The sequence below is a fragment of the Prosopis cineraria genome, unplaced genomic scaffold (genome assembly GCF_029017545.1).
Source record: "Prosopis cineraria cultivar Desert tree isolate PC_DT_omini unplaced genomic scaffold, ASM2901754v1 PC12, whole genome shotgun sequence".
Lineage (NCBI taxonomy): Eukaryota > Viridiplantae > Streptophyta > Magnoliopsida > Fabales > Fabaceae > Prosopis > Prosopis cineraria.
Genome location: NW_026555343.1, coordinates 5,316,013 through 5,342,469, shown reverse-complemented (window position 1 = coordinate 5,342,469; position 26,457 = coordinate 5,316,013). Strand labels below are relative to the sequence as shown.

Sequence of the window (26,457 nt, the reverse complement as noted above, 5' to 3'; positions counted from 1 at the left end):
CCTATAATATAATAAAGGACAGGATACTCTCAAAAAAGAAAATGATAGATTTGAGTTTTTCTTTGTTCTCTATTGCTTAGGGAATTTTCCTTGTCCAAGTTCGAGTTCCAACATAAGTGATAAACTATTAAAGGTCATGTTTGAATTAAATTTGAGAATTGTATGTTATGATTAGTCATCCTTCATACTATCTGAGCTTGAAAAGGAGGTAGCCGAATATAAAGCATGGGAGAAGAAGAATAGGCACAAAAAACTGTTGGTGGATGCTTATTTCTTCTTCTGATATGTGGATGCATTAAGATATAATTTGTTATAAGTTAATTATTTTGAACAAAATTTTGTGGGTTATATGACATAGTTGTAAATATGCAGATTTTCTACTTTCAAATGTTTTCATTGGAGCTAGTTGAGGTGCCATCGCAAGAAGATGCTCTGGAATATTAGACAGAGGAGAGAGTGACAGCACGAGTTTAACTTGGGAAGGCAAGTGATCATGGCATTTTATATCACCCTTCTTGAGGACATGACAGCTTCTCAGTAAAGCTTCCAGAAATGAATTCATTTTATGATCTGGTAAGGGAAAAATGATGATTGTTAATTAGCAAAGTTATGTTTTATGTAATTTTAAACATGTGATATTTTATATGGTGTAGGATATAAAAGAGATATACAGAGATATTGTGACCTTTACATGTGAAATTGCATAAAGACTCCTCAAGCTCTAAGGTAAAAGAATAGGAGAGAAAGTTGTTCAAAAACATGATGGTGAAGAGGAAGACGATGAAGAGTTGGAACATGACGACAAAGAAGAGGAAGAAGAATCGACAGGAGATGAAAATGAAAAGGAGGGAGAATTTGGAGAAGATGAAAAGGAATAAGAGGAAGGACAAGCAAAAGGAAATGAAAATAAAGAGGAAGGGGGATCCAGAGAAGATGAAAAGGAAGAAGAGGAGGGACAAGCAGAAGGAGATGAAATGAAGAAGAGGGAGAATCAAGTGCACAAGAAAAAGAAGCGAAAAAGCAAATTAGAAAATAAGATTCTAAGGGTGAACTGACACTAAGAAGGTCATAATGACAAATAGTCAGTGCTATTCGTTCACCCTTTTTGGATGTTAAAAGGAAGGCAGAAAGAGGACGCGAAGAAAGAGGACAATGTATAGAGAAAGAAGTTTACCAATACTGCACAAAGTCTATTCCACTAAATGAAGGACATGAGTATGATATTCAACCTTACTAATTGATATGGTCATAAGCGATTAGTTGATATAATTTTATTTTATTTAACAGGAAAATTGTGGAGATTGAACAGTATTATCTGACAAGATATGAATGCAAGTATCTAGGTCTTAGATAATGGATCAGTTGTTCGATGAGAAAGTGTGCTAGTTAAAATAGATTAAGTTATAGTAAAATTTTAATGTAACTATTATTTTTTATGCAGGTTGTAATATTAATTGCAAAACTTTTAGTCAATGAGTAAAAAGAAAAGGATCAAGTTGTGTGGCGAGACATTTTTGATCTAGATTTTGTGATTTATCTTATGGTTTAATTCCTTTGTTTTATTAGGTGCTTACAAGTTATAAGTATTAAATTTTTTTCATTATAGGGAACCATAATTCACCAATAAAAAAGATGAGACTTGGATAGTCATTTAAAGGACTTTATGTCAACTAACATCGGGTATAACATAAGAGATTGCAATTTCATTTTTTTCTCTATAGTGTTTGCATTGCATTGGTTTTGCTATGTTGTGGAGTCAAAAACAGCCATAATGTATGTGCTGGACTCGATACTACCATCTGATAAAGAATCAAAGAAGAATATAAAGAAAGCAAAATAAGCTCTGTTACCAAAAGAGAAGTAAAAAATGGCATACTTCATGGTATGCCTTTCCCCATATAATGTCATATAAAATTTTATCGGTGAAAGCTTCTTATTCACTTTGTTATTATTATCAAAAAAATACATTTGTAGAAATATTAATGAAACTGAAATCTGAAGTTGTTGATGACAATTATGACCTAGAATTGAAAGTGGTGCCTGTGGAATAGCAACCGATGACGTGAGTAAAATAGCTGAAATTGTGTACATGTAATTATGTGTATAGTTCCTAACTAAGTGTTGATAGATTTTATTTTTTTTTGCAGACCTGATTATGAATTGTGTGTCATCTTTTGCCTTAGACAGTGGAATAATACTACATGAGAGGAATGGGGTGGCCTTACTATGCCTTCATTAACAATGATAGGAACAAATATTAAAGTTAATATATAATTCCTATGTGTAACAATTTTGTGTCTTGTTAGTTGACTTTTATTTGATTGTGTTGGAACAATTGAGTTAAATGAGGAGTGAGATATTGTATTGGCTGGTGATTCATCCACACAACAGAGTGAGCTCTCAAGTCATGACGTCCATTTCAAATGCTGCGCATGCAAGATCCAAAAGATTGAAATCATAGTATAGACAATTGCGATATGTAAATTACATCTTTATGTAATTAAGTATTTTTCTATGGCTTCATATATATAATACAGCAATTAATCTAAAAAAACTTTTGCTACATATACAAGAAATTTGACAAACCATTCTTGATTTTTATTGACTCACGTTACTTTCAAAACCTACGTTCGGCTTTTTCCCAAGTTATGTTACGGAATTCCCAAGTAAGGTTGCTAGAACACAACTTGTGCCAAGTGCCTTATCCTTAGACAATGAATTCTTAAGTCACATTAGGTGCTTTCAAAACCGATGTTCGACTTTTTCCTAAGTTAGATTAGGAAATTTTCAAGTGAGTTTATTAGAACTTAACTTGTGCCATGTGAGTTTTCATCAAAGAATAAATTCTCAAGTCACGTCAAGAACTTTCACAACATACGTTAGTTACTTTCCTAAGTTATGTTATGGAATTCTCAAGTGAGGTTGCTGGAACACAACTTGTGCTGAGTGACTTATTCTTACACAATGAATTCTCAAGTCACATTAGGCTCTTTCAAAACCTACGTTCAGCTTTTTCCCAAGTTAGGTTAGGACATTCCCAAGTGAGTTTGCTAGAAATGAACTCGTGGCAAGAGACTTATCCTTAAACAATGAATTCCCAAGTCACTTTAGGCACGTTCACAACATACGTTAGTTACTTTTTCAAGGTAAGTTAGGGAAAGTGAGGTTCATGGAACCCAATTTGTGGCAAGACTTACCTTTAAACAAAGATTTTCCAAGTCACGTTAGGAATTTTCGCATTATACATTAGCTATTTTTCCAACTCCGGTTAGGGAACTCTCAGGTAAGGCTGCTGGATCCCAGTTTTTGACAGGTATCTTTTGATATACAATGATACCTAAGTGGGGTTATTCATTTCATAACATATGGTAGGAATTTTTCTTAGTTTGGATATGAAATTCCCAATTAACATTACTGGATCTCATTATCTAACAAGTCTCTTAAATGTATGAAATACTGTGAAAAAATTTAATCCCAAGTGAGGTTCTATGTTATCATTAGTAACATTAGCAATATCCTTATGCTATGTTGGTGAATTCAGCAATCTTATGTCATGACAACATTTACACTTACACATATTTAAACCTGAAATATGCATCAGCATTATATTACACTTATTTCAATACATGTACATCATAGTTGCATCTCTTTTTATACAAAAATATTCCATTACCTAAATGGTACCTATGCAGTCTGCTTATCAAAAAACAACGTAGACTACAATCTTATTTACATAACTTGTCACATCCACAAGCATAAAAAATTTAAGGTTAGTGTCTATACAAAAGGTCATTCAACAGCAAATGTACAATATAAATAAAAACCATATGTATTTCAATTTCAAACCAATTAATATACATATGTTCTTACCCCCTTTCAATCCCTACATTGGATTAGGATTCCTATATCTATTCTTGGTATGTCTAGCTTGATTACATCTTGAGCAATGATACCCTTTTTTGTTCTAAAACTGTGACTCTTTTCACTTAGTGGGTGGTCACCCTGGGGACATGCAGTCAGTGGTGGTTCTAAAAGGATATTGTTTTCATAATCTTCATAATGTAGCTTGGTCAACTGAGGTATGTCGATGGTTTCCATCAGAATCATTATGGAGCTGTAAATTTTTTCTTGTGCACGGATAGTGTAACATTTTTCAACATATGAATACACATTACCATGAACTAATTTTATTGCTGCACATGCATGTGTACAAGAAATTCCTACCATCTACCATTCTTGACAAGAGCATTCTCGCAATGTTAGATTCACTCTCAAGTCATTGTTTCCTACCTTCACCAGTATCATATTCACACTATAATGTTCAGCCACCATAATTTCAACTCTCAATACATTCTCCCTCAACTTTGCTTCAACACGAGGTCCAACTTTGTTTGACCAATTTGCTATTTCTATCTTGATGTTGTATAACTTCCTTACTAATTTTTCTTGATGCTCATTTATCAATACACATATATGATATTTTCTCTCTTTCACTAGCTAAGCATTGAAAGATTTAGCATGATTTGTTGTTTTGTTATCCCATCTTTTGTATGAAAATCTTGCTGAGGCCCAATGATCTATATCCACATTTATTTCTAACCATCTTACCAACTGTGGGGAGAAAACCATTAAATGACCAACACCAACATGAAATTCTGTTTCTAACCTTGCATATGTAATATTATCCAATAACGTAAGTGCATCTTCCTTGGTCATCCCATCAATCCTTTGCATGCCTCTGTTAATTTTTGTAAACTCGAAGTTATAGTTTTCTTTGACATGGCGATAACAAAAAGTATGTTGATTGCCATCAAATATTGCACGCACTACACCAATAATAACATTATACCTGTTTGGCACTATAGTCAATTGAACTTGGTGTGTGATCTTTCTCACATTTTCAAGAAGCCAAGCCCAATTATCATATGTTTCTCCACCCATTATTGCATTAGCCAAAGGGAATAAGTCATTATTTACATCAATTGCAGAAGTTGCTAATAAAGTTTCCTTATATTGACCACTTAAATCACTTCCATCAATAAATAAAATTAGAGGAGCACTTTAGAGAAACCCTTTAATGCAGCATCCATATGCAATAAAAAGTTTATCAAATCTGTAATTTGTCAAGGCAACCCACTTTGCAACTGTGTCTAAAGGTCCGTCTCCTTCAATGTCTCACAAAGCCATGGGATTAACATGTATGATTGTTGTGGAAGCCCATATATTTCCTTTAATGCTATATCCTTTTCCCTCAAAGCTTGCTAATATGTGAGGTTCAACTCATACTCTTTGTAAAGGTCTTGTCTAATTTTATTTAAAGTTTTCTTCACATTCCCCCTCATAGCATCAATGATGATTGATGATGTTAATCTTAAGCTAGCCTTTTGCTTTAATAGGAGGTTGTCTTGAGAAAAATGCATGTGTTCGTTGTGAAATTTTTTCACATGCAATATAGAGGTTGTCTTCCTAAAAGCATAAGTTGATATTTTTCATTTACAACCATCAATATTACATTTGACAATCATCTTCTTAGGGTTGTTTCTCACAAATATGTAACCAAACCTATGAGCAAGGCTGTATTTGTACAGTGCTTTTCTGAATACAATTGCATCATCAAATGTCTGGCCAGTACGCATAAATAAATCCTTTCATTTTACCAAATTAACCTCAGGCAGTAGTGTAAAAGCATTTTGTGTTAAACATAGCAAAGAGAGTGATATACTTTCAAGCTCTTGCCTATAGGGAGATCCTGGCAGTGACCATGGTAACAAATCCTTCATCCTGCATTCAGAATTACTCACAGTTCAATATAAATATGATTAAACTAATTAAAAACACAAATAACTAAGAACAATGACTTACTCCATCGAATAATCCATTGCTTCATGTATTTCATTATCATTTCTCTCAATATACACATGTGCTGACTCATCATTATACTTTATCAAATGTTGTATTCCCCTATCGTCTAATAGATCTATGTATATGTTTTCACTAAGCTTCACTGTAAATTTCAAGTCAGCTGCACCATTTTTAACTCCTGTCACTGATGACACCATCTTCAATAGCTCTTCATGATTTATGCCTTCTCTAATCAATTTAAAAATTAATCTCCCACCTTTATAGGTCATCTTTCCTTGTGAATCTTTTACAAAATGTCCATCAACATAAAAATAACAAAATACTTCTTTTGTTGAAGTACTTGCCATATGGAAAATAAACTTAAAACAACTAGAAGCAACATACAAATTTCTTACTTCACGACCATCCTTCCCAAAATCCCAACTGTGACTACAGTGATTTAGCATCCATGTTGCATTTTTCAATAGTCACACGCTTTTCATCACAGATTAGAAAAATTCAACATCCATATTACATCTTTCTTGCTTTTCACTCCTCAACTTTTTCAACAGTATCGTTCTCAAAAATCATTTATTGTATTTGTCTATATATATATATATATATTCTATTAATCATCAAGAGGATTACTTTTTCCTAAGTATAAAAGAAAGAGAAATGGTGTAGGATAGCATTTACAAAGACTAAAACATTTTTTATATGCGTGAAGACAGAGGACGTGTAAAAGAAATAGAAGAAGATGTAGATTTCTATTGTATGCATGACAAAGGACAAAATGTAAAAGAAGCAATGCATGTAATTACCTATTAGAAGAGAGGAGAAGATGATGACCCAGATGATGATGCACTTCATTAATTTTTTTCCAACATTTTCCGCAACGAGAGCACATTAGACCAGAATTTTTCACATCTAAAAACAAGAAAACAGAGGACACAAGATTATCTTTTTTCTTGTTACCTTTCAGTGTTTAGTGAAGTGGCAATTTTGTAAAGTCAACTTTATTTTTTATCCTAATTGAGATTAATGTCCTTAAGAGGTTTTTAATTGTCATTTTCTTATATTTTTTTAAAAATAATTTTTCATTTTAGTGATAAGACAAGGCTAAGTTTGAATGAGATTGAGCTTTGGCTTGAATTTTTGGGCCTATTTGATTCAGCCAAAATAGGCATAAACAATTAAAAAATGATTATTTTACTAATCTCCATCATAATTCTTTTTTATCTTATTTCTCTTCGGCCTGAATTACCACTTTAATATAAAGCACGGAGAAAAAGATTGGAGTAATGAAGGAGAGAAAACATGGAGAAGAGAGATAACGTGGGGAGGCGAGAGAGGAGATGAGGTGAATTGGAAGTGCAAGCTCACATATAATATTTTATTATAAAAATAACACTAAATCAAGTTTAGCATGTTCACAGACCATAAAAAAATTAAAAATAAAAATGACCCATATAATAATTATCAAGAATAAAAAATGAGATTTTAAAAGTAAACTTTAAGAACAAAATAACCCTTTGTATCAACAAAAAAATAAAATAAGGGGATTGACCATGCAGTGAAGGGGAGACTCCAGAGATCGAGGTGTGATAAATAGGGCGTAGAGTTGAGTGATTGAGAGGGTCAGCTATTAGCTATTAGTGGCGCCACCCATACGCTTCTCTCTCACACACTGACCATTGTGCTTTGTGCATTGTCTTGTCTCTGTTCTTGTCACGTTTAATTATTCAGTATCTCGCTTCTTCTCTTCCTCTCTCAATTAATTCTAAGCTCACATCTCCTTAGGTCAACACTCGACATCGCATTGAATGCTGCAGAATTCCAGCCCTTGTTGCTTCAGACTTGCAGACCAAGCCTTGACTCCTTTTCCTCCGTTCAAACCTCAAATTCCACCGTAATCTTTCTTTGCTTTCATTACAAGGATAAATCCTTAGCATTTCCTTTCTTTCATAGGTATCTGTATTTGTACCGAAATTCAATTATTAGCCCCCCATACTTTTTTACATCACCTTTCACATTACTCCTTTTACTTTTCAAACTTTCCACCTGCTTTTGACTGTTCTATGTACATGTGGCGTCCTTTGTGTCATTTCTTCCTTGTCAGTGTAATATACGTAATGCTAATGTAGAATTGCAGGTGGCATGTCCCTCCTGCACGTCAGCTTCTTCAAAATTATATTCCAGAATAAAAAGATAAAACAACTAACATTGTTGGTCCTGCTACTTTTCAACATACTTAAATATTACTCTATGTTTTTTTTTATTACTCTTACTCCCTACAGTCATTATAATTTTAATTAATTATGATCATAGCGACTTATTGGTTATTAATATGTATCTAAATTTTGTTACTTCTTAACTTGCTGGAATTATGATGAGATATATTAAAAATGAGTAAAATAAAAAAAGCAACACATTAAATCAACATTCTTAAACACTTAACATGCAATGTTTCACAAAGAAGGCACAATGGCTAGGGCAAAAAGACATAAACTCTTTATTTGAATGGAAAGAAAAATAAGAAAGATAGTAAACTAGGAGAGTAAAATTCTAAAAAAATAAAAATAAAAAAATTATTATTTTTAATTTTTTTATATTTTTCTTTTCTTTCTATTTTTTTTCCATTTTTCTCTCTATCTAAAGCAAACCAAAAGATCAGTAGCTATCTTATTTGTATAATGTGTAACTTATCATAATTTTATCAACTTAACAATATAATTAATAGATTTATACATAGTGAACAGATTTAAACATAATAAATAAATACTCTCTCCATTCAAAAATATAAAATATTTTTTAAAGAGTTACATGTTAAAAATGTAAAATATTTTTAATTTTTTAAGGTGTAATCATTATTTATTTTTAAAAGTATTTTATTGATAATAATTTTATATTTATTATAGGATATTTAATAGGAATAAATATAAAAAATAAAATTAATTAAAAAATAAATAATTATTTTATTAAATGATGAGATTGAATAGAAGACTATAATTTAAACAATTAAGAGACCAATAAAAATATATAAATTATTTTATTAAAAAATGAAGGAGAAGAAGGGATGTGATGTAGAGGCAGTAGGGTACCCTACAAAAGAATGGTGGTTATCAGTTGTTCAGTTGACCTGCGGCTAAGGTTAGACATTAGTCTTGGCTTTTGTTTTTTGACCGGCAAATTTCACAGAGATCACAGAATCAGAATGTTGGAAATTAGTAGCCTTTTTCTTTCTTTGGAGCTATAACGCTATGTGTATCTTATCAATGATATGTTTATAGGGTAATAATAATAGTAAAATCTGAACCTGTTGACTTGACTGAAGAAATTTAGGCTGGCTAGGAGTCTTCAAATTTGAATCTACTGATGTCTATGACCTCTTTACCATTCATCTACAGACTGCAAAATAGGAAACTAATTTCTATAGTTTGAAATGAAATATATGCAACGTAATTAAGGTTCAGTTTGAATAATCTTAAAAGTATATATATATTTTTGTTAAATTCAATAAATAAATGAATTTATAAAATAAATTTTTGTTAAATATAAATTGAAAACCAAACAGATATACTATCTAATTTTAGGCTATATTTGGTGTAATAAAAGTTTGAGGTGTAAAAAAAAATTTATGTGGAATAGTGTTTGTGAGTAAGGTCGAGTAACCTTTTTCCTACTTGGTATGCATCAAATAGTTTTTAAATTTTTAAGAGGAAAAGAAAAAAAGTCTCCCAACCCAACGGGAAACTACTTTCATCGGGCAAAATACTATTATATTTAGAGTTGGAAATTCTAGCTGATCAAGTTTATTTGGGCTTGAATTCAAACAAGTCCAACCTTTTTATAAGCTCAAATTGAGAACTGAGAAACGGGCAAGTTCAACACTTATAAGCTAGGCCTATAAGGGCCTGAGCCCTTAAACTCAATTTTTTATTTTCACTCTTTTTTTAAGGCCTGGCCCTTATTCGAAGCGCTTAGGGCCCGGGTCCACAAGTCCTGTTTTGAAAAAATTAAAATAAAATTAAGCACTACAAAGTAATTAAATATTTTAAAATTAAAAAAAATCAAAATCCTCATAATCTTTTAAAAATTAACCAATATACATTTAAAAGTCTAATAATAAAATTCAAATTTTAGTTAAAAAACAATCCATTTTTTATAAATATACAAACATAATAATTATATGAAAATAAAAAATATCAAAAATTTTATGATGTACATTGATCTTTATTAAATTATATTAAATTAATTTTAAATAAATTAAAATTAATAATAATATAATGTGTGTCGGATCAGGGCTTCAAGTAAATAGATCCTTGGCTTCAAATGCATGTTCCACAAAAAAAAATAATAATATAACAAGACTTGAAGGGTCGCTTAGGCCTGAACTCCTTTTTTACAGGGTTTATTAGATCAAGCTTTCAAGCCCGATTACTTTAAAAAAATCATTATCAAAGCTCAAACTCTTATTTAAATAGGACTTTCAAACTCGGCCTTTCAAGCCTAACCCTTATTCTTGACTCTAGAATTGACAAGCCCGGCCTAAATTCTTTTGAGCTTCAGGCTAGCTCGAATACCCGCACTGCAAACCTCTTTTTTTTTGTGATTTTAATGCTTTTCTTCACCTATTTGCATCAAAATAATAATCCAACACATACTCAAATTCTAAGCTAACAATCTAAGTCCACCATACTAGTTTAACATTCAAAATAAACAATCCAACACAATAACAATACAACAACACATTCAACACAATATTAAAGTTAAAAAATAACAATAATCAACAATACAAATTAAAGTCAAACTAAATCCAGGTCTTGTGGCTCTTCCTGTTCATCATCACCATCCAAAACTACATTTATACTCTTAATGGTAGACAAATCCATATTTGGATTTGGTTTAAATGATTCCTCCTCTTTCTATTCCTCCCTTTCTTCCTTTTCCACTTCCTCTTCTCCCTCAGTCCTTTCTTTTCTTCACTATCTGCAACAAGACAACAAAGGAGAAAAATTTAAATTATAATTTAACGAAATCAAATTTTACTTAATAATTATATAACAAAATGATCCTATATTTAAATTTATATTACCATCATATTAAAAACCACTTAATCAATTACGAGTGCAAATAAGAGTTTGAAAATTAAAAGGAAGAAGACTACTCCAATATTTTGTGAGAACACGTGAGCCAATGCTGAAAGTCGATTCACTTGTCACTATAGTGATAGGAATGCTAAGAATATCAGCTGCCATCTTTGAAAGGATAGGAAATCTATCCTTATTAGTGTTCCACCAATTGAGCACGTTTAAATCTTGATATACATGGGGTTGAAATATTGCCTCATCTAAATAAAATTTGAGCTCAGACTTTCCAATAGACATAATATCCATGCTTGTATAATTAATCCAATCCTGCAACATGTAAAAATTTAATAATATACCAACTAATAAATTAAAATAAAACAATAAAATTAATAATAACATGAAATTAAACTTACATCTAAAACTCCCGAAACATTACTGGTTATGGTTGAAGTTGAAACATTAGAACTTAATCCATCTTTTGTATTGATTAAAATATATTTCAACTTGCTTTGAATGCTCCCAATCTTGGTAGTGCAATTTATAAGATCAATCCTTGCATATATGTACTATATCATTTCAATATTTATTCATGGATCAAGCATAGCTGCAATTGCAAGGATAGGATTATAATCATTTTAATACTTGTCAAATTTTTCTTTCATTCTTTAAGCCATTTCTTGTATCACAAGATCATTATTTACCATATTATCATCTAACAAGATTTGAATCTTTAATACTTGAGTGAAATACAAGTTTAAAGAGGGAAAAGATGTCTTAGACATCAACCTTGTCATAACATCAAATGGCCTCAAGAAATTATACATCTCTTCTCCTCTCCTCCACTCTTTATATGTTAGGAAATGAATGAAATTATTGTCAACACATGCAAAGCTAGTAAAAACTTGATGGTATTGTAATCCACTCTTAAGTATTACAAAAGTAAAATTCCATTTAGTAGGCATATCCATCCTTGAGCCAATGTCACCAACCTCTTTAACACTTTTTCTGAAAGTAATTGCCCTTGCCTCTGATTGTTTGACATACTTAATGCTACCTCTAATCTTGTTTAGAGTAGTGCTTGTCACTTTTAAGCTCTTTTGAACTATTAAATTTAAGATATGGGCATAACACCTTTGATGAAAAAACTCTCCATTACAAATCAAGCTATTATCTTGCAAAGCTAACCTTTGTTTCAAAATGTCTTGCATTATTATTTATAGAGACATTATCTAAAGTGATAGAAATTACTTTCTTAGTAATCCCCCAATCAATCAAACAATCATAAACTTTTCTAGCTAATTTTTTTTCCAAAATGTGGAGGCTTCATCTTATAAAAAGAAAGTATTTTGCTATTCAATTATCAATTTTATCAACAAAATAAGCAGTCAAGCATAAATACCTTCAAAGGTTATATTAGTCCAAAAATTAAAGGTTAAACAAATTCTTCCAACACTTTTCAATAATCTTTGCTTCAATGCTTCTTTATGCCCTTAATAAACTTTTGTAACATTAGACATAGCTATTTTTTGAGTAATGCACTTTACACTAGGATTCAACATTAAAAAATAATACTTAAATCATTTATATTCAATCATGAAATAAGGCAAATCATGTTCAATATCATCATAGATAAAACTTTTCACACATTCTTATCATTAAGTTTTCCAGACCTCAGTTTTCCTTTTCTGTCCATCATCATCAATCCAATATCGTGATACTTAGTAAGTTGTGGACAATTTTTAGCATGTTGTGCTAAATAAGATGTGCCATCAGCCCCAGATTCTGCAAAGTCTTTGTTACAACCATTACTTCTAGCTTTTACTTTCCCGTCAACTACAATTCTAAAAGAAGATTTACAAACATCATATATACAAGTTTTGATTTTTTAGCAACGGGTGGCTTCCCTTCTTTCTCATAACTTGTTCTCTTACTAGAATTACCATAACCAATAAATTTCTTACTTTTAGAGGTAGCTGATTTAATTATAAAGGCAAGTAATTTTTCTCATTGTTCTTTTGGGAGGGAAAAATATCAATTGCTTTACCTTGCCACGCACATTATCATCTACCTTACTACTAAAACTACCACATACATTTTCACTAGGTTTCTTCCTTTAACTAGAAGACATGTTTCACTGTATAGAATTGAAAATTAAACATCAATTTAACCATTTAAGTATACTATGCCTTCATTAAAGTTACAACTGAGGCTTAAGATCTTCAATTCCACATAACAACACAACTGCATTGAAATTCAAGCAGAGGTAGACTCAAATATCTTAAAACAAGTTTAAGCAAACACAACCAGAGGCATACTCAAAGCTAGCTTAAAAACAAGCTCAAGCAAACACAATTAAAGATTGGTCAAGCAATTAAACAGATAATGAGCATGCCATCAGAGATCAAAATGAGTAGAGATTTTAGTCTTGAGCAATCAAACAGATCAAAACAGAGCATGACAGTATGCATGAGAGAAAAAGAAAGAAGAAGAAGAAGAAGAAAACCTCTTCAATCTTCAGCTTGTCCAAGTGGATGTTGTGGCCGTGGGTTCTACTCTTTTAGACAAAGCTTGTTTTGACTGTGGGTTTTAATTTTGAGCAAGGTGAGTGCAAGGTAGTGAGAGATTGCAAGAGGTTGAGAATGAGTTGATGGCAATAGTGATTGCGAGAGAATGTGAGATTGTGAGAGATTGAGGAAGAGGAAGAGGAAGAGGAAGAGGAAGAGGAAGCAACAACGGCCGATGGTGATGGGTCTAGTCTTCTACAGCCTTCAGTTTAGCATATCAGTTCAGTGTGAGAAGAAGCAAGAGTGCAAGACACTGTCACAAAGCTGGGAATGGCCAATGGATGACTGAACAAATGAGAAAGTAATTTAGGTTTTTTTTTTTAACTTTTTGAATGCTCAGCAGCTCAGGTACTCCCATATTAGCTTTATTTAAAAAAAATAGAGACAAATGGGTATTCAGGTTGGCTAGAATTTTTTTAGGCTATTTGGGTAGCCCAAATAGGCCTGAAGTATTAGTTTTCTCCCAAAATGCTAAGCCTAGCCCAATTTTTTTTAAGCTTATTCGAGTTGACCCGTTGGGCTCGGCCTAAATTATTAACTTTAATCATATCCTCTAAAATATAGTGTTAGGATGGGCGAGAGGCCACCTAAAAGATAGGGGGAGGGAGAGAGGAAATAAATGAGAGTAGTAAAAAAACATTATATCTTAATTTAAAATTTTAATGTTTAAATTTATAGATCATTTTCTTTTATTATATGTTAATTATTAAACTTAATTTTATCTAATGTGAGACTTCTCATATAAGTTCAATTCTCAAATAAATTTTTTATTAAATATATGAAGTCTAGTATATAAGTATTTCTCTTTTAATTTCAAGGGTTAATGTCTAATTTTGTCTCTGTATTTATTTTTCAAGAGCGCTAGGCACCCTATACTCCTAAGTGAGGCAATTTTCTCCTTGAAGTACTTTTTTTAAGGTCCAAAAAACACTTTTCTATTAGAAGAGTGTTAAGTTTTTTGTTTTTTGCTAACGTGAATGTGCGTAGGGCCCACATAGACATGTAAGACTTTGATCATGTCCTTTAGTATTAATTTGCTCCTGAACTCTTTTTTTAAGAAATGTTGGGTACTCTAAAGTTTTTTTTTTTGGAGCATTAGGTACCTTAAAATTTTATTAAAATAAAATTTATTAAATATTGTCAAAATATTAAATATTTTCATATTTAATAATTTAAATATTATTTTTTTATAAATATTCATTCAAAATTTATAAATTACTTTTGAAACATTAACAATTTAAACTAGCATTTTATAAATTTATAGACGACTTCTTATTTTTATGTATTGATCTTTGATCTTCTCTTTGAGACAATGCACAAATCGTTGCCTTTTGTGCATTTTAGAACTTATTTATATTTTTAATATTGTCTAAGTTTCTTAAATTTTTAAGTCATTTTTTTATAATTTTTTTAGTCAACTAACGATATTTTCCAACATATTACATTACCTAAATTTAATACTCTTTATAATTGCAATGTTAGGAGTAAAATAAGAAACATGACAAATTAGGACAAACATTATGAGAACAAAGATGTTCATTTGAAAGATATCACTTATTATAATGCGTTACAAAAAGAGTTACTTAATAAGAGAAAAATTAAGAGATGAGAAGAAAAAAAAATCCCTTTGTTAATTTGAAAATTCATTCCTTTCATTTTAATACAAAATTGCAACATATAAAAAATTATTAAATTGGGTGGTGTAATATTTTAAATAAAATACTTAATATTTTAATAATATTATGAAATTTTATTTTAACAAGATTTCATGATACCCAACGCTCTTAGAAAAAGACTTTGAGTGTGTAGCGCTCATAGAAAAAGAGTATAAGGGTAAATTAATATTAAAAAATATGATTAAAGTCTTACATGTCACTGTGTGTGGGCCCTACACACGTGCCAAGTCAGCAGAAAAATGGAAAACTTAATTGTTGACTAATAAAAAGGGTTTTTTCTCTTCAAAAAAATAATCAAAGGTAAAATAGTCTCACTTAAAATATACGGTGCTTAGTGCTCCTAAAAAATAAGTATAATAATAAAATTGGACTTTAACTCTAATTTCAAAGTACTTTTAGTTAAATTACAAAGATTAAATATAAGATAAGGGTATCCGTCCATAATTATTTTCTTTCCCCTTCGTGGACTTTGCAGTGGAACTAAGTAGAATAAAATATTATTAAATTAACCCCCCCACCCAAAAGTACTTTCCTTGATAAAGTGAAAGATGGAAGAGATCCAAATCATGTTTAGTATTTTACTAATGTTTGATAGAAAAGTATTCTCCACCCATTTTAGTAATTGTTATGTTGCTCAAAGGTATGATTGGTTTGAGAAGAGGAGAGGAGAATATTTTTATATTATTTATTTAATTTTGTTGGAGAGGAGATGAGGAAAGAAGCTTTTAATAATTCTTTATTTAGTTTAAGAGGGAAGAGAATGGAGGGTAATAATCAACTTACTTTCATACCTTTACATAATTTTTTTTTAAATTTTTCTCTCATATAAATCTATTTTATTTATAAACACTAATTGCATCATTTCTAAAAAATTACTCCAATCTTAACATATTTTTATACATGTATTAAAAAGTTGATACATGTTTTTATTCAAGAAATTGCCACCTCCAATATGGCCTAGCTACCGCATATCACCACCATGCCATTCATGTCTGATGGCATCGAGGCTTCGGACCTAGCTCAAAATTTACATTTGCCACTAGTCCTACATCCTTGTATTAGAGCAATATATGAGCAATGGACATTTTTTTTAATGAAGATATACCCTTAATCAAAAGTGATTACAAGCAAGTTAAGTCTGTCAAATAATCTTCTTTCATCATCTACCATCTTAATACAGTAAGGTGAGAGTTGATCAAAAGTAGTATAACATATAAAATCATTTTGAGCTTGGGTGGCCAATAGATGGACACAAGTGTTGGCCTCCTTAAATGTGAAATTTAAATGAATGTTCCAATTCTAATAGAAATAAATTCTAGCCTAGTTGTTAATTTCTCTAAACGAATGATGAGCAATATCATTTCCAGTGATCAAGTTGATTGCTTTAACACAATTTGTATAAACTTGTACATTGCTAAAATTCCTTTCCCAACATATATAAAGATCATAAATAATACCAATTACTTTAGTAATAGCAGAGTCGTAATTGCCTATATTCAAAAGCCACGTACCCAATTAGTATTATGATTTCTGATAACACCTCCACACTTACCAACTCCATCCTTATATGATCCATCAACATCAAGTCTTACTTTGTTACAAAGTGGTCTTACCCAAACATCATAAAGACGATTAGAATGTCTTTGCACTATGGAGGATGTCCTAAGGATATGGAGGTTACTTTTGACCTTGTAGAGCAATTTCTATGCTAGTACTTTTTGCCTCTTCATTTGAAAAAGCTTGTTTGCATTTAGAACACCATATTTCCCAACAAATATTTCAGCATGGGGGCAATCTCTCAATAAGTGAATAGCATCTTCTTTTCCTCTGCATCCCAAATGAAGAGTGATAGAGAAAATGAAGAGGGTGTGGCTTCTTGTCGAAGAAGGAGGAGGAGACATGGAAGGAGGAAGCAGTGGAGGAAGGAGAGATAAGGGAGTGATGAAGGAGGCTATGAACTTTTTTTTTTAATTATTGACAGTCACAAAATATAGCAAAATTAATGAGGGTAGATTAATCAACAAATTTGGCTTCCTTATAAAAAACTCCAATTTAGAGGGAATCAAACCCCTCCCCTCCCTACCAAAACCCCACAACCAAATACACTATAAATGTGAGCAGACTTGAGAGTTGAGTTGACATAAAAAATCTCACATAAGATGAAATTATATTTAATAATTAATATATAATAAAGAAGAATGACTTACAAACTTAAACATTAAAATTTTGAGTTAATATGTAATGTTTTCTATTGCTTTTGTTATTTCCTTTCTCTCCCCCTATCATCGGGTAAAGATAACCTTTAACTTTAAACAATGTATAAAAATCTGTGTCTTTATTTAATTAAAAGCAAAACACTACTTTAAGTAAGTATATAAGTTTTTCCCATTTGAAAATATTAAAACAACCAAAGGGTATGTCGGTAAAACCATAAAAAATACTTATATTAATTGTTCATACGCAAAATAAGGGGGAGGAGAGCAAAATCTCTCCCCTTCCTTTCCCTCCTCTTTGTTTCCCCCCTCAAACCAAACAATATGTATCAATCTCATAGGCTTTTAAGACCTTCAATGTTGGTACCCATAAACTAAAGTCTAGCTGCTTTCATTAATTACCACATATAGTATAGATAACGTTCCTTTTATTATTTCAGGTATGCAAATTCTAGACAAGGAGGATAGTTTAAAGTTTAAACTTTAAAGAGGACATGTCCTTTATTGCCCATGCTCTTGAAGATGGAAAGAAGGAAAAACAAAAGGAGGAAAAAGGTGTATCTTAACTCTTGTATAATATTATATATGTTCCAGGTTCAGCACTAAAGTTTCAAAGAACTTAAGAAAAAGAATATAATCCATTGTAAATTTGAAATTGACGGGCAAAAGACTTCACATTGTCTTGCATACAAAATAAAAAATCAACGCAAAAAAATTATATAGATGTGATTGTTGCAAGCATAGAAAGCTTCATGTGTCGGAAGTAACAAATGAAATTATGTTTGAGTTGAGTGGCAAAGAAATGCAGTTCTTCCAAACAAATGTCGAGGATTGAAGTTTTGAACGACATGCACTGAAAATATCATGTTTTAAAAAATTATGTTTAATTAATTAGACCCGGCAAATCTAAAATCTACCTAATTCAATACTATAAAATCCCCGTGGGTGAAACTTAAAACAAGTTACATTTAAAATAAGTTAAATTATACTAACATGCGTTGGTTCTAGCAAGTAAAAAAGGTTATAATTATTTAAGTATAAATTTTTGAGTTTGAATTTGTGTGCATACAAAAATCCTTTTTAAAAAAACTACCTTCAATTGAGTTCAGCAATGCTCGAATTTGATTCAATTAAATAGTCAATAAAAAAATAAATCACATTATCTAGCTACTATACACTTGGTAAAAAAAAAAAATTGAGAGTTGGGTCCAATAATTTCCTAAAGCCATAATATGTTTCTAGGTCTAAAAACTATTTATAAATATACTTACAAATTGTTTATCAATGAAATTTTTTTATCAAGAATAACACTTTAACCCATAACTTTGTAAGTCATTGAACAAATTAATCCTTACTATATATGGACTAACCTTCAATGGTATTGTCTATTATTATATATTTGATTGTATCAATTGATGATTAAAGATTATACAGTGATAATTCATGTGGGGAGATCCGTGACAATATGTGAAAGGGGATGCGCTGAATATGATTTTTCAAGGTTAAAAGAAAGAAAATAAAAGGACACATGCTTGAAACTGAAAAAAGGAAGCACTGGAAAGGGCAGCTAGACGCCAAATTCCAACCAGAAATATTCCTCCAAATCCTTTCACGAGCACATCCACTTTCTGGCCACCATTACTTGTCTTCATCTTTCACTTTGAGTATGTATCCACTTTACCCTAACCCGCCATTTCTTTTTCTGCACATTTCTTAAACACACACACACACACACGAATAACATATTAGGTTATTAATGTTAGTCATCTTATTAGTTTTAAAACATAAATTGACCATTAAATTAATTGGGTAGAAATTTCTCAATTAACTTATTACTTACACAAAAATTGAGAGTTAAATTCCTAACCATTTACTCAAGTGACAAGATTCATTACCCCACTATATTGGGTATATACTTGTTTTCTAAGATACGAGGGAATCCAATGACCACGGTGCCACTTTACACTGTAGAGAAAATCCCTCGTGATCTCAAATCCTGCGATTCACGGGTCCGAAACTTGTGGCTCTGCTTTCTTCCACATTCATATTTTTACCTTTTAAATACCCAAGACAATGGAACTATATTCAAGAGCCATTATTCTTCATCATCATCGCAAAGTAAAGAAGCTGAACAAGACGAGGATGAGGGTTAACACCGCGGCGCTAGTGGTGGTGATAGTGGTGGCGGTGATGTTTGTGGGAGGGTCGAGAGGGTTGAGTCTGTGTAACATGAACGAGGAAGGAATAGCAGCCTGCAAGCCATCAGTGAGTGAGCCAAATCCAGTGGATCCATCCACAGAGTGTTGTAAAGCTCTCTCAGGGGCAGACTTGGAATGTCTCTGCTCTTACAAGAACTCATTTCAGTTACCACTTCTTGGCATTGATCCCAATCTTGCCCTTGCTCTTCCTGCTAAGTGCAACCTCACTCTTCCTTCCGATTGCTAATAATTAATTAACTCTTGATCCAAAGCACCTGGTCGTCTAAGTGTGTTTGTGAGTGTATGTATGTTTGTGTTGTGATGATTTATCATGTTTTCTAAGATCTTGGTGTAAGTTTAAGGTTTGTGTTCCGACATCATTAATGGCCACTGCGTCTGCTTTATTATTACTCAAAAATGCCATGAGTTCTTTATTAATGTGGCTGAACAGTGGTAGTAATTGAGTGGTCGGCCAACGCTGAGGAAACATGTGGCAACAACCAGGTCTCTTGGGCAAAATAGTATGGGTAAAAAAAAGTGCAAGGCTACGACAAAATAAAACCAAAGTCAACTTTGTTTTAAGAGATCTCTTCATCTAAGTGGCAGATCATTGATTAGGATCCTAAGTTCGAAATTGTCTTGTTATGTCTGAAGAATACAAGTTAGTCAGACATGTATATTAGCCTTTTATAGAGAGGTGATCAACTTGATGATTTGTTTGTAAGAGAGAATAGGAAATTTGTCTAATACATTAAGAATGGGATTTTATCATGTTCAATCCCATTAACCAATTTGGCGTAATTAAGATTATATATTCTTTTTAAAAATTATATATAAATCCAAGAGACACTAGCATTTAACAATACAAGAGGTTGGTGGTTGGAATTACATATGTATATGTATTACAAAAATTTTAATAAATTTTGAAAGAAGTGAAATATCTAACATCTATATAATATTTAAAAAAAAATTAGCTTTAGGGCCGCCTACTGGCCCCCCTCCCTCCACCTTCATTTAAATGATGAGTTTCTCTCTTCTACTTTTTTTTTTACTGCAAATTTAAACTGTTTAAATTAAATTTTTATTTTTAAAAATTTTTAAATTTAATTTAACAGTTCAGATTTATAATAATCTCTCCTTTACTCTTCTTTGCAAAGGAGAAAATTCAACTTCCCATATAAACCAATACGTATGATATGTTATGTGCAAGTTGCACCATTAAATAACTGATAAACCAATAATGTGTGTGTGTATAAAACTTTATGTATTTGCCATACTAGGCCTTTGGTATAAGGATAAACTTGGAAAATGAGCTAATAACTAATCATAGCCTTTAAAAATCATTTCCTTTTTTATTATGGACATTTCATCCCCAAGTAAATTGTGAAAGGTGAGATATTCATAGTGCGCATTAATGTAAATGAGGTTGAGACTAGTCATCATTAGTTTAGGCTGTCAAATTTGTTAAGGCATCCTATAAAATAATTTAGATTTAGTGAGTGACCTGAATCTATTTAATGAATATTTTAATTATAGTTATAAATAAATTTTACTAACATTTAAAAATTATTAAAATATATTTTTTAAAAAAAATTAAAACATTCCTCATGATTAATACACTCCTCGCATATGAGATTCTATATTTTGTAAGTATTATAGGACAATTTTTTTTAATACATCCATTCAATTAAATACATTGATTGTTATAATTATACTATGCCAGATATTGATTGATTGAATGAGTGTACTCCAGCCAACATTTCTAGACTTTTAATTGTCATCAAGTGAATAATTAAATTTCTTTTAATTTAAATTTACTTCCAACATTTGCCATATAATGTATAATACTCTTTCCCTGTTCTAATTTATAAAATACTTTTACAAGTGATTTGGTGTCCTAAAATATAAAATATTTTAATAAAAAAATTTAATTATACCCATTTCAATATTACCATTCCCACCTTATTATATTTTCTCTTAATATTTCACAAATAAAGTTCTATTAAATGAAGGATATTTTAAAAATTTATATTATTATTTTTAAAAGTAAATTATAAAATATATTTAATAAATTTTATTGATATATGTAATTTTATCAAAATATGTCTTGTAAATTGACATTGAGGAACTATGTTTTTTTTTTTTTTGAGAAATGAGATATTTTGTACCAAAGTTGTCTACATGCATGTTAGACAACTCATGACAATATGATTCTCAGGGACCACACTTCTTATTGCTTCATCATGTCGTCTTTGAGTTGGTGAAATTTTCAACTGAAATCCTCAATGATGTTCAACAAAATGTTTCATTCCTTCTGATATCAAATTAAAGCAGACAAAATTCTTGGATCCTCAGATCTTTATAATTCAATTGCCTAAAACAATAAAATTTGAAACAGCAAGTTCCACAGTGAATAAAAGAATATTATAAGTGATTAACCCTAGCTACAATTTAAAAAAAAAAACAAAAATAAGATATTTGAAGAGGTTAATTAACATTGGGGAAGATCAGACGGTGGGTGTGGCAGCTTCTGATGGTGTCCATTTCCATTTTGAACAATCCAAGCCATTTTCAAGCCCCAACTTGTATGCACCTCAAGGTGACAGTGCATGAACCACACCCCTACAAGCAAAAACAACACCACCGAATTAATAAATAATATATATTAATTTTATGATAATTTCAAATTAATCCTATGTACTAATTAATTGCATTATACATACTCCCTCCGTACCTAAATGTAAAAGTTAGATAACTGATTTAATTATACTCTCTCTAATCCTATATATAACTCATCTATTAAAAGAATTTTGTGGTCCTAAATATAAGTTATACTGCAAAAATTTGTATAGCATTAGTTAATATTGATTTATTCCAAATATGCTCTTTTCTTAAATTTCAATGAGGAGAAAAATAATGTTTGTTTTTAAAATGTATGGCATTTATTAGCCATGAAAATGAAAATCAAAGTAATTTTAGACAATCTCAACTAACTTTTAGTTTTAGTTCTTGTGAGTTAGTTATATCTAACTTACAAAAAGGACAAGGGATCCAGCAGAGATTAAGAAAATTACTCAAGTCAGTTATTTGTAAAATAAATAGGGTTAGTTTCTTTAAAATATCTCTCTCAATCATTTGCATTAACACGTGAATTAATAGGCATGGTTTAAAAAGAATGTTATAAATTTATGAGATAAATTTTCTGGTCTTACAATTTTTTTATAAAAAAAGTTTAAGTAAATTAGGTCCTCATTAGGATTAAAATATGCCCCCTGCTTAAAAAACACTTATATAAATATTTAATATTTAAGTAAGGTTCTCACATCATCGACAAGATTTAAACTGGAAGATTTTTAAATTATGAACCTAATATTTACCAATGGAACTAATTAAATTTTTATTGATTGTGGTCTAAACAAGCGACTCAACAAGCTAGGATTAAAGTGAGTAGCATATATTTTCAGTTGTTGGACTAACCTGGATTGTCTGCGAGGAAACGAAGCGCCACCCACCCACCAGATGGTACACCTACAGTGTTCCTCTCAGCTGGATCAACCACGTTGAACTTCAAAGGGTCTTTTTTAGAGTCAAAATTTCCAATACCTTGACCCACCACAAAGAAGTTAAATCCGTGAAGGTGAAGTGGATGGCTCTCTGCACCAATAATGCTCGTATCCTGAAGAACAAGCTCCACGCTCGTGTTATAAGGCAACATCACCACTTTAGTCCCACTGTTCACCACAATATTGCTCGGTGGGGTCCCAGTATAGTTGAATTTGAAAGGTGGGTTCGCCGGAAAATCAGTTGTATATACTCCTTTTGATTTGTTGAAGAAATGGGCTTGAAGTAAAGCCACGTTTGGCTGCACGAAGGAGACATTGTTAATGGAAGCTGCGACTCTTGTGTTGTTTGGTCCTTGGCACGTTTGGTTCTGTGAGCACTTGATAATCCCTAAGCCTACAGTGAAGAAGAAGTGTCTGTCAACAGATTTTGGAACTTTTGCCGGGAATTTTGCGTTGGCTAAGCTTCGAATCTTGTTGTTGAAGTTCATTGAAAAGGCCGAGTCATTGAACTTTGGAAGCGATGGTTTTAGAAGAGGAAGTTTTTTGTTGTTTAGGTTAGGGTTTGGTGGTGGTGGTGAGTTTTTCTTGTAATGGAGAATTCCGGCGGCGGTGGTGTTATCGAAGGTAGCCGGACCGGTGGCGTAGGGTCTAGCGGCAATGAGGAAGGTGGCGTTTGGTGGGTTAGGCTTTGTTTTGAGAAGGACGTTCATCGTTTGGCCAGGTGTGATGAGGACAACGTTTGTTTCGAAAGGTTTAACGTAAACAGCATCAGCTTCTACGACAGTGAATGTGTGGTTGGCAATGCTAAAGAAAAGCTCATCATTGAGTGCTGCATTGATCAGACGAAGCAGATAGGTTTTTCCTGGTTTCACGTTAAGCTTGAATGTATCTGCATGAAGAGCAATAATTCATATATATATGTGTGTGTGTGTGTAGAAAGACAAGTTCTCATGAAGTAATTACAGTTGAAATTTTTATCATCCATGTGAGAATTAATCACATGACATTGATACCTTTAGAAGAGCAGTTGTAGAGAGGACCAGGAAGGCCATTAATGGTGTAAGCATCAGAGAGATTGGGTGCTGAACCTGTTTGCATTGCCTGATTGATAACAGCTTCTGTATCTGCTTTCCACCACTCTCCTGCAATTTCATGTAATAACATCCATGTCAAAGTAACTGAGTAGTGAGAGAAGTTAACTTATCAAATCAATATATGTGTACAGGTTTCATAATATATCAGTATGTTTTCAATCTTTAAATTTTAAAATTGATTTCATCTCAAGTATCGTGTGTGTGTGTGTGTGTGTGTGATATTTAATAGCGATTTGAGATGTATAATCTATGATATTATAATAGAAACTCAAATCATCTGTTGCATCGCAGAGAATTGGCTTTTTATTATACAGATCATCATTGCTTACCAAATGTGAGGGTTTGTTCTTTGAAGGGTTGGGGAAATGGATAAGGAACATGCTTGCTGGGGAGGATGATGATGGGACCATAAAGAGTTGCTCTTAGCCATGAAATGTGAGCATGCCACCATAATGTGCCTCTTTGACCACTAACTGTGAAGTTATAAACATAAGATTGGCCACTTAGAATTGGGCATTGAGTAATATAAGCAGGTCCATCTGCCCAACCATTTCTCAATTGTCTCACACCATGCCTGCAAATTTATGTCATCATCATAACAATTTTAACACTTTTCTCATAAGAAAGTTTTTTCCTTATTGTTTTGGTAAGTCTAAAGAGTAGATTCTGTCGATAGCAAATAATAAATCCCTCGAGACATTGAAAGTAATGAGTAAACCTCTTCCAACTAAATTGCTACATATATAAGAATTGAAGTATATAAACTCTCAATCACTTGCTTAAATGATGAGAGCTCCTATTACTCACGCCAACTTTAGTTGGTCAGAAGTTTTATTAATATTTTATATCTATCTAACATAAATTTAACATTAAAAATTAGATCAATTATTGAATCGTTCAAGGAACATGGTCTATTAATCGTGGTTAAACTAATCATAAACAAAACATTTCATTAAATTGATCAAGGTATTGGTTTAATGACTTATTAATTCAACCAATCGAGTTAACCTAGTTTTCAATACCATGCAAACTAAAAGTATAATAATAACATACCAATGGATGGTGATGTTGTTCTTAACATGGTTAACAACTCTGATCACAAGCCTGTCTCCTTCTCTTGCTATGATTCTTGGCCCTGGGAACTGCCCATTGACAGTTACAATGCTCTTCGTTTGACAAAGCCTTGTCAAGTTCTGCAATTTGATCTGCACAAAACAAAACAACAACAATCATGCACACATTATTATATGTAATATAATAATCCTAACATTGTTGCATATATATTGCACTATGGATCAATTGAATTAATAAATGAAATGAACAAGTCATACTTCAAAATTGTAGTGCCTTGTTAATTGTGAATGCTTTGCAAGTGTCGCGTCTGGCAAGAGCAGAAGAGCACAAAACACAAGACAACAAGCAGCTCTCAGCAAGTGTGGTCGCAAAATAAACCCAGAAGAAGCCATTGATGCTGACGATGATAAAATTTGTTTGGATGATGAGAAAAAGAGGAAGTGAGGGAGCTTATATATAGTGGGAAGAAGTAGTCAGTGGGTTTGGATGTCATTTGGTGATTGAAAATGATATGTTGCAGACAGACATGGATTTGTTTCAGAAATGAATCCATGTTCGATCCATCTACTTGCTAGCATATATTAGTGTAACTACGTAAGATTCAAGCCAAGTTAATCATGTAATGTTATGCGAGTTGTTTAGAAAATGACTCTCACTTGTTCAATTTGGTCCAACAAATAATACATTCTCTAGCGGTTTCGCTTGTGTGTCACTGTTCAAGATCTTCAGGATTGCCTTATTCTTTTCAGATTTTTGAAGCATAAGAATAACAGACTTTTATTTTCGTTTGTCTCAAGTGGCTCGAGTTTCAAGTGAAATAAATATATAAAAGTAAACTCTCTTTTACCAATTACAAAGATTTGACTGTAAATGTGAAGATCTTATTGAGTAATTTGTAATTGAACTCATCTGGGGGGGGAACAACTTATGGGATTAGGTTTAGTAAAAAAGATTAGTCTTTTATAATGTTGCAAATTAAAGTTTGAATTTTCACTAAAAAAGGTATTTACATTTAATGTCCAACCGTTTCTTAAATAAGATTGACTCTAATGGAAAGATACATATGAGCAATTAAAAAAAAAGAAAAAACTTTCTTTGGTGATCATTTTCCATTACTAATGTTAGAAATTTATGTGTACGCTCA

The 26,457-nt window shown here is 31.7% G+C and overlaps 2 protein-coding genes across 2 annotated transcripts; one reads left to right on the top strand and one right to left on the bottom strand.

Annotated features, from left to right (window-relative positions):
• Nucleotides 1–19,442: 19,442 nt before the first annotated feature.
• Nucleotides 19,443–20,373, top strand: LOC129289477 (putative lipid-transfer protein DIR1). The gene has a single exon (XM_054926248.1). It carries the CDS (start codon nt 19,458–19,460, stop codon nt 19,827–19,829), a length of 372 nt encoding a protein of 123 aa, XP_054782223.1. The 5' UTR covers nt 19,443–19,457; the 3' UTR covers nt 19,830–20,373.
• Nucleotides 20,374–21,885: 1,512 nt separating this feature from the next.
• On the bottom strand, nt 21,886–25,705 carry LOC129288335 (laccase-17-like). The gene is made up of 6 exons (XM_054924855.1): nt 25,571–25,705; nt 25,293–25,444; nt 24,569–24,813; nt 24,159–24,287; nt 23,060–24,034; nt 21,886–22,204 (listed from the first exon to the last, which is right to left on the bottom strand). Exons 1-6 carry the CDS (start codon nt 25,703–25,705, stop codon nt 22,074–22,076), a joined length of 1,767 nt encoding a protein of 588 aa, XP_054780830.1. The 3' UTR covers nt 21,886–22,073.
• Nucleotides 25,706–26,457: the final 752 nt, after the last annotated feature.